Below are 9793 nucleotides of genomic sequence, written 5' to 3'. Positions count from 1 at the left end.
CGTTTGAGAGATTCAAGTCTCCGGGAGTGGATGGTATTTTTCCAGCGCTGTTACAACAGGGGGAGCAGCATTTACTGCCTCACCTGATTCGGCTGCTGAGGGAAAGCCTCGCATTTGCGTACATCCCTGAAGTATGGAGGACATGGAAGGTGATCTTCATACCCAAGGTGGGTAGGAAAGACTACTCATTGGCGAAATCCTTCAGGCCAATCAGTCTAACGTCTTTCCTACTAAAAACCATGGAGAAGATCGTGGACCATGAAATAAGGTCGACAGTACTGAAGAGAGCACCCCTGCATGCGGCTCAGCACGCCTACAGAAATCGAGACGACCATAAACAAAAAAAGTCAAAAAATGTTAGTATAAAAAAGTATTTAGAATTTTTTGATCATACAAATATCCATTTTTTATACCTTTTAAATACTTGTAATATTATATCGATATATCGAAACAATAAATATCGCTCAAAATAATCAATACATTGAAAAAATTATATCGATATATCGATGTATCGATATTTTTTCGACAAGCTAGTTCACTGTGTGAAGAACGAACGCAAAATGGATTTGTGTGTCGTGTATGGGCGAAACGAATTCACCCAGGTCGAACGCACATATGTGTCGTGTATGGCCCCTTTTAGGAAATCAATCGACAAAGCAAGGATGTATCTATCGATTGTTCGATGTATAATCTGATGAGACGGAAAAGTGATCGCTTATGAATTGTAACTAAATTTTATCTATGACTAAACTGCTGTAAACTATTGATCGTAATACCCTATCTTCCAAAAAGTATTTAAAATTAAAGAAAATAAAAATGGGATGTGATGGTGGAACTATACCGCGCCGAGATGAACTTGTACGCACTGCAAAAAAACCGGAGCAGGTAAATTATGTTATTATGGATTTTGTTTTTATTTGTACCAATATTTTGCTTTTCAGAAAGATAAAGATGCTGAACGCGAATTTCGCTGGTTACATTGCGCTCTTACTCAAGAATATTTACGAGAGCCAATTGTAATGTGCGGTTTTGGACGCTTGTATTCTAAACAAAGCATCATTGAGCAATTGTTAGAAAAGGAAAAGAAGCCTGAATCTATCAAACATATTCGTACCTTAAAAGATATCAAAACACTTAAGCTTACCCCGAACCCGGCATACACAGCTGAAGATAAAACAGAAGGTTTATTAGATACCCGTCATGCTCCTTACGTATGCAAGTTAATAGGCCTTGAAATGTCAGGAAAATTTAGATTTGTATCTTTATGGACTTGTGGATGTGTAATATCGGAACGTGCCCTTAAGCAAATCAAACGAAACGATAATGGGGGCAGTGCATGCCCTCTCTGTTTGGAACCTTTCAGTGTTGAAGATGTGGTCGTATTAAATGGGTCCGAAGAAGATTTAGAATTAATGCAAGCAAAAATGGAAATACGTAATATAAAAAGAAAATCTAGTAAAAAAGATAAAAAGTCTCAAAATATTTCGGATAAATCAAATGTTGGGAAATTATCAATTGAGGAAACCTTTAACGATGAAAAAAAACAAGTTTTTGAAAAAGGACAGAAATGTAAAAAAATTGAATATCTTAACGACAACACTCCCTCCACAAGCAAATCTTTAACGATTGTGCCAAAAAAACTAAAGCGTTCGGTTGTGGCTGAAAATGCATTAGAAGATCCCGAGTTAAAGCGTTTAAAGAATGACTATAGTGTTGCTAAAGATCCAAAAGCCAGCGATGTATATAAATCATTGTTTACAACACATAGAAGCGAAAAGGAACAATCACGAGCGCACTGGGTCACATACAATCCATTCTACAATTAGTTGTTAAAATCTAGTTACAAAGAATTAAATAAGTTCCGGGCCCGATTCCGATGACTTTGGAGGGCAAAAAAACGAATTTCGAATAAATGGCGTATGTACTGATAGGGGAGCTTCTCCAGAGAAGGAATATGCAAAAATAATGTTGCACACTTATATTTTTAAAATATTCTCGATTAAAAATTCAAAAATTCGTACTAACAAATGGTAATTCTCAATGTTTAAATTTATTAGTTTTAAAATCGCTTAGCACCCTCATCCTTGAAAGGGTTAAATTGTTTACAATTATAAGGAATGCGAGCGTTGCCACATCTTAAACACTAATTATGAAGGACTTTTAACGACAGCACTTTCTTTATTTTCACGTGATTATTTTTCTATCTTAACTATAGTAAAAAATTCTTTTCAACGTTTTCAAGTTATAATTGAGTTGTGAACACTTTTTTCATATACATATGTAAAAGTATAATATGTGATTTATATTTAATAAACACAAATAAGTAAAACTCTATGATAATATAAAATTGATATCATTGGAATATAACATTTTTATATATTACAATATTATATTATATTAAGGTCATATCGCTCTAAAAAAATAACTATTGTCGATCCAATACCCGGGGTGACTGAAGAACTTTCGCGTAGTACTCTTTCCGGCGTTGCGGCCTTTGGACGCGCTCTAAAAAAAATTACCGTTGCTGAGCTAATACCCGGGGTGACTAAAGTACTTTCAGGTAGTACCTCTTCCTGTATGGGCGGCCTTCGGCCGCGCCCCAAAAAAATTATATTATTATTTATAAAAAACATGAAGCACTTTAAAAAATAATCCTGATCGAGAAATTACCCGTGGTAACCTAAGTATTTTATTACGTAATATTATATTATATTTGTAACACCCAGAAGGAAGAGTCGGAGACTCCATAAAGTATATACATATATAAATGATCAGTATGTTGGGCTGAGTCGATTTAGCCATGTCCGTCTGTCTGTCTGTCCGTCCGACTGTCTGTATATATACGAACTAGTCCCTCAGTTTTTAAGATATCGTTTTGAAATTTTGCAAACGTAATTTCCTCTTAAAAAAGCTACTCATTTGTCGGAACTGCTGACATCGGACCACTATAACATATAGGTGCCATACAAACTGAACTATCGGGATCAAGTTCTAGTATGGAAAACTTTCACATTTGAAAACGAATCTTCACGAAATTTGGAGTAAGTTATTGTTCATAGAAATAATGTAATATCGGAAGAAATTGTGCGGATCGGCTCACTATAGCATATAGCTGCCATACAAACTGAATGATCGGAATCAAATGCTGGTATGGAAAACTTTTGCATTTGACAAGATATATTCACGAAATTTGGTATAAATTATTTTCTAAGGCAACAATGTAATCTCCGAAAAAATTTGTTCAGATCGGCTTACTATAGCATATATGTAGCTGCCATACAAACTGAATGATCGGAATCTAGTGCTGGTATGGAAAACTTTTGCATTTGACAAGATATATTCACGAAATTTGGTATAGATTATTTTCTAAGGCAACAATGTAATCTCCGAAAAAAATTTTCAGATCGGATTACTATAGCATATAGCTTCCATACAAACTGAATGATCGGAATCAAATGATTGTATGGGAAAACTTTGGCATTTGACAAGATATATTCACGAAATTTGGTATAGATTATTTTCTAAGGCAACAATGTAATCTCCAAAAAAATTGTTCAGATCTGATTACTATAGCATATAGCTTCCATACAAACGGAATCAAATGATTGTATGGGAAAACTTTGGCATTTGACAAGATATATTCACGAAATTTGGTATAGATTATTTTCTAAGGCAGCAATATAATCTCCGAAAAAATTGTTCAGATCCGATTGATATAGCATATACTGAAACTGAACACATAGTTACTAAAAGAAATGCACCTGTGAAGGGTATATTAGCTTCAGTGCAGCCGAAGTTAACGTTTTTTCTTGTTTGCTTATTAAATTTAAATAGGAAAATATCCATATATGTACATGGAAAGATGTTTATACTCATTTTAATTTACCTATAACCCGATATATTTTTTAATCAAGGGGACTTCCCTTTTCCAACGGTACCTTCAGATCGCGGAGCCAAAGAAATCAGAATTGTGCCAAGTTCCGTATATACTTAACAACTTTATTTTTTCAAACCATGTTAAGTTTACAATTTTCGATTCATAATAATATATAAGCAATACTGAAAAGCCACAGGTCAAAAATGTCAGCCGAGTCCATATACATACGTAAAAGATTCTTAACTTGAAAACGGAACACTAATATAATAAAATCCTTCATTCCTCTGTTTCCACTTCTTCTTCGGCACCGTAATCATCAAACGAATTATGGTCGAAATTTTGTTTAACAGTTTCCATGTTGCCATTTCCATTATACTCGTTATCTCCAATACTTTCAAAGTTACGAGGTCTTGCTAATTCCCCATCGCTCTTCCTAATATCGATATCCATAGCAATTTGCGGCAATACACCACCAGTGCGCATAATTAATTGTAATTGTTGTAAATATTGTTGCTCCTGTAAACGGCGCTCCTCTTCGCCCACATAATCAGACGACCTTTGCATTTGTTTTGTACTACTGTGTTCAGTATCTTTCAACAACACAGCATGTTTCTGTGTAACATGTAGTGCTAATGATCTTACGTCTTTATGCAATACTCCGCAAACAATACAAACTAGCGTTTCCTCCGAAGGCACAATACCAACTGATAATTGAACATCATTCGCAACATTCATGGCTATGTTGTTTTGTTCAGCAGTAAGATGAGCCTGGATGTGTTTGTTTAGATAGGTTTGCTGACTATAGGATTTACCGCAGATATGACAAGGGTATGACTTTTCGCCAGAATGAATTTTCATATGAACACTGAGGCTAGATGCTTGCGTAAAGGCTTTCTCACAGAGTTTGCATTGAAAAGGGCGTTCACCAGTGTGAATACGCATATGAATTCCAAGACTCCCTGATTGCGTAAAAGAACGATCACAAATAGAGCAAGTAAAAGGTTTTTCACCCATGTGACATTTCATATGCTGCACTAACTCCGATGATGTTCGAAAAGCTGCATGACAAATGGAACACTGATACACAAGTTGTTGTGTGTGCATTTGTAAATGTTTCTCGAGTAAGTCTTCTTGTTTAAAAGATTTATCACATTCAGGACAATTGAAAACTTCAGTGTCATCATGTGATTTGAGATGTAATACGAGCGAGCTTGAGTTAATAAAACCTATAAAAATAAAATAGGAAATCAAAATATGTAGTAAAGGAGATGCCATGAAAAATAAGACTACCTTTGTCGCATAAATAACACTGATGTGGCTTTCGTATGGAATGAGAACGCACGTGCACCATTAGACTGCTTGATTGTGTGAAAGCCTGTCGTGAAAAAATTTTTTATTAATAATAATTGAATAAAAATTTTTTCTACTTACCTTTGGACATAATTCGCACTTATACGGTTTCTCACCACTATGAATTCTAATGTGAGTATTCAAACTGCCGATGTGTGTAAAGGTCTTTTCACAGATTGCACACTGAAATGGTTTGTTAGTAATATGGCATCGCACATGTTTTGAAAGGTCCCCGGCGTTTTGAAATGAGGCTTCGCAATGTGCACATTGAAAACATTTTTGGTCTCCATTTGTTAAAGCAGCAAGTTGTGCATTTTGTGCTGCGCTGCGTCTTCCTCTCCCTGGCTTGGGGAGAACGGGTATTATAGCCATATTAGTTAAGCATTCATCGCTAATATTTTTCGTCAATGGCTTAAGTAATATGATCGAAGTAGATTCACGAGGATCCGCAGTCTTTAATTTAATCATTGGATACGCAGACTCACTAGTTGTACAGAAAGAATTTGTGGACTCATTTCCAACAATCTCTTCATAAATAGCGGGTGGCACTGTGTTGGTACTTACTGAAGTCATACGTGTGTAATCTTCATCTTGACCTTGATGGTTATTCAAACTGGTATCTATAGTTACCGAATTGGAATTGGAAACGCTAACAGTAGTTGAACTACTGCTTGAAGTTTGAGAAGAACTGCTGGAAGAATCATCGTCTGAATCCGAATCGCTATCCGAATCATCATCTCCATCATCGCCCTCCATATCAACTATTTCGCAAACTGGTTCAAGTACCCAACTATAATCTTGATCATCATCATCAGATGCGGTTTTATTCTCTTCGTCGCTTTCTAATGGTTGTGGATGTTGATTGTTCATATGTTGATATAACATATATGGATTTATAAAGTATGCAGGGCAGCACATACAATGAAATGTTAAATCCGGTTGCAGAGAGTTCGTATCTGATTTCGACGCAGTAGAAAAAGTTAAATCTTTCAAAGCGGGTATAATAGGCGTTATTGTGAGAGGAAGATTCATATTTGCCATATTAAAGGAATTTAACTGAACCGTCATTTTGTTATATGACCTTCCTTTCCAATTTATATATGTTGATATTTTATTTTAAGGCTGAAATTATAACCGAGAATGATGATTATATTAATTAATTTTAATAAAGATTTTTACCTTTTGTTTGAACTTTTATAATTTAATTTTGCTCCTAAGCGCTTGCTAGGATTGTTACTTTCGAACGATCGTATCCCTCCATATCATTAATACACTGAATTTAGATGTAACATCTTCTACGTACATTTTTTCCGGTTCTTTAGTTTCATACATAAGTTTTTACTAGTTGGCTGTATTGCTAGCTCGCGACAATTAATTTATATAAAGACCCGAATTGATTAATGAAATTAAACCGCAAAAGAATTTTTTAATTTGTGTTTCATATTTAAAAAATACTTGTTTTCTATTATAAAGCGTCCGCTCCTTAAATGCACGCCATAATTGTTGACATTTGTTGTAATACCAAATTACCTACAGCGTTACAAATGGTTAAGGTATACACAGACTGTCATTTTTCATATGATGAAGGCTGTGTGCCAAGCGGTAGTGAAATGAAAATTCTGACAGCTAAAATTGAAACTTTTCCGTTTTTCGTGGTGATTCCGATGGTATAAATTATACCCATACCCCGAATTAGGTAAATAACTTTAAATACACTTATAAATATGAATACAATTTGAAAAATTTTTTCTCTGTTGGGAAGCTACACTATCTGTGGCGAACAAAGGCTATACTAAATTTTCAAAAAATTAGGGATCCATACTAAAACTCCAACCATTGATTATGGAACAAAATAATGTACTACACTTTTCATATACATTTTATATTTCTTACACATCATAATGTATAATATCTACCAAAAAAGTAGCGACAGCATATTTCGAGTATTATGGTTTTGTCACAATAAATGTTTTTATCAATTAAAAAAAAATATAGATAAATGTCGACGCTATAAAAGCTTTTTTATTTATACTTTTAAATTAATCCTTACCAAAACAAATGACTTCATATCTAAGTGTGCTTCAATGACAATATGTAATTTTTGGTGCAAGCACTTCCCACGACAGCTGGTTCTACGCACCCGAAATGACCCAGATTTTATCCGGCCAAGGGCTGCTTTTTCCGCGATCTAACTTCGTTTGGATCGGTAAGTGTTCATCTAACTTTGCCGTCATTAGAGCAAAGCCTTGCATCAGGGTTGCTCCGTATCCTCCTGACTAGTGCTGGCATCGAGTCCAACCTGAGCCCGGAGGAATTTTTCTGCTGCGTTTGCGCTAAAAGGCTCCATCCAAACTCCAGTCGGTCAGGTGTAACACATGCAATGGATTGAGCCATCTTAAAACCTGCTCAGGTCTTAAGACACATATAGACTGGACGACGAGTTACGTGGCCCCATGCTGCCAACGCAATACTGCGACAGTAGCCTCTACGGCTGTGCAGCATAGCTCCCATTCTGACTTGTCCCCCCCACCCCAACCATCATCCCGCTCCAATTCTCGTGCGAGATCTACTCAGCAACTCCTGGTTTCCTGCACAGTCTGTTCCGTGTGTCAGATCGTCATACTTTGGAACGTCACATAAGTCAATTGCAATTCCTGCACTTGCTGGTGTTACTTTCCGGCGTCTTCCGGGCTGCGCACACGCGTGACTGGAGGGAGTCGTACGTTGCCCCATGCTGCAGGAGTCTGCCCCCGCAACACTGAACAGTGGCAACCCCACAGTGCAACTCCTGCGGGTTCTACAGCTACAATAAACACCACCTACACGTCACTCTTTCACCCGAAAAATCACCCACGGACACCCACGACAAACCCGTATGCTTCAATTCAACTGCAACGGGCCCCAGAGTAAGATCGAGGAGATAGTTGCACTTATGAACCGGGAACGCGTTTCGATAGCTGCGGTCCAACGATCGTAGGGGAATGGCGTTGGATCGGATCGGAAGAGTGGTCCCACTACTGAAACCTGGAAAACCCTCCAACAAACGAAAGTCCTGTCGACCCGGTAGTGAACACACTTGAGGCCTTGCTACTCCCGACCTTCACTCACCACCTGAGCCCACCCTGTGAGAGAACGTTACTCGTAGTGTTGGATCTGACAAAAGCTTTTGACATTGTCAATCACACAACGCTTCTGCAGTACATCGAAAAAACTACGCTCACTCCAGGACTCAAGAGGTGGACCATGAACTACATGAGCGGTCGACAACCATTCGTACTATTGCAGTGGTACGCAGATGAAGAAACTTCAGACCTGCCAGAACACTGCACTCCGGAACACGACGAAATATCTACATAGTAAGAAATTTTATAATCCCAATTAAGGAGCATAATGACCTCCTCTCCAAACAGTTCCTGCTAGGATGTTTTCGCAGAAATCACCCCTGCAGCCGACTGCTTGGAGTGGAACCACCTCCTAGGAACGGACTTCGGACGCAACTCACTTCCGACAGGTACTGACCGCCATTCACAGTGCATGTATCAAGACCTTCACCGACTCCCTTCCAGTGAATGGCGTTCTTGGAGTCAAATCACCACCCATTGCAGGCGAAGAGCTCGAGTTGCTGCGAGAAACGCGAGTGACCCTTGCGCAGCTTCGTTCTGGATACTGTAGCAAGTTAAACTCCTACTTGTCCAGAATAGACCCAGACTTATCCAACAAATGTCCTGCGTGCAATGAGTCCCAGCATGACATTGGCCACCTTGCCCCCTCATCTTTTCCCTTTGGTTCGACCCCGTCGAAACAGAACGTTTCCTGGGCTTCCCGCTAGATGACAACAACCTAGATAACCCCTATCATCCTAACGGGGATTATATATCCGTTAGAATAACAACAGGCAAAAGCTTATAGCACACTAACTGTCAAATTGATTGCTATTGCAGTTGGGAAGTTCTTTAAAAAAGTGTAGGTTATTATTATTTATTTGAACTAGTGTTTTTTTCTCAAATTTCAGTATCCGAACAGCTTTGCGACTCAAGTAATTCTTATAATTTTTCAATTACTTTTTATGGATTTTAGATCTGAATTTTTTAGAAATACTTGTAGTTCCCAGGCGAGGGTATCAAAATCACGCCGTGATGAACAATCTTCATCAGAAACTGTAAATCGTCTTGCAAGTCAAATACGCATCGCAATCGCGTGCAATTAAATGTGATATTCCCCGTGGCCGACGCGCAAAGGACCATAAATCTTTCGCAGGACCTTTCTTCTTCTTTTGTTCGTCGAGAGAGGACTTTACTTCTCAATTGCCTACTCAGTCCGAAGTAGCACCTGTTGGCAAGAGAATCCTGCGTTGAATTTCGAGGCTGTTAATGCTGATTCCAAGATAGATGAAATGATTTACATCTTCGAAGTAATGACTGTCAAGAGTGTAGAGGAAGTCTAGTCGCGAGTGCGACGACTGTTTGTTTGAGGACAGGAGATATTTATTCTTGCCCTCGTTCACTGCCAGATCCATTTGCTTTGCTTCCTTATCCAGTCTGGAGAAAAAAGAACTAACGGCGCGGG

The 9793-nt window shown here is 37.9% G+C and overlaps 2 protein-coding genes across 3 annotated transcripts; one reads left to right on the top strand and one right to left on the bottom strand.

Moving 5' to 3' along the window:
- The first annotated feature begins 675 nt into the window (after positions 1-675).
- On the top strand, positions 676-2334 carry LOC126765293 (replication termination factor 2). 2 transcript variants are annotated; one of them, XM_050483010.1, is made up of 2 exons: positions 676-885; positions 946-2334. In XM_050483010.1, the coding sequence occupies exon 2, from the start codon at positions 1020-1022 to the stop codon at positions 1824-1826; it is 807 nt and encodes a 268-aa protein (XP_050338967.1). In that variant the 5' UTR covers positions 676-885; positions 946-1019; the 3' UTR covers positions 1827-2334. The 2 variants fall into 2 exon arrangements, with proteins under 2 accessions (XP_050338967.1, XP_050338966.1); XM_050483009.1 differs by having other exon boundaries at positions 942-2334.
- Positions 2335-3978: 1644 nt separating this feature from the next.
- Positions 3979-6754, bottom strand: LOC126765220 (zinc finger protein 391). The gene is made up of 4 exons (XM_050482856.1): positions 6407-6754; positions 5309-6349; positions 5168-5252; positions 3979-5103 (listed from the first exon to the last, which is right to left on the bottom strand). The coding sequence occupies exons 2-4, from the start codon at positions 6293-6295 to the stop codon at positions 4154-4156; spliced, it is 2022 nt and encodes a 673-aa protein (XP_050338813.1). The 5' UTR covers positions 6296-6349; positions 6407-6754; the 3' UTR covers positions 3979-4153.
- Positions 6755-9793: the final 3039 nt, after the last annotated feature.

Source organism: Bactrocera neohumeralis, unplaced genomic scaffold (assembly GCF_024586455.1).
Source record: "Bactrocera neohumeralis isolate Rockhampton unplaced genomic scaffold, APGP_CSIRO_Bneo_wtdbg2-racon-allhic-juicebox.fasta_v2 cluster10, whole genome shotgun sequence".
In the NCBI taxonomy this organism is placed as follows: Eukaryota; Metazoa; Arthropoda; class Insecta; order Diptera; family Tephritidae; genus Bactrocera; species Bactrocera neohumeralis.
Note: the sequence above shows the minus strand (reverse complement) of the source record. Positions and strands in the feature narration are given on the sequence as shown.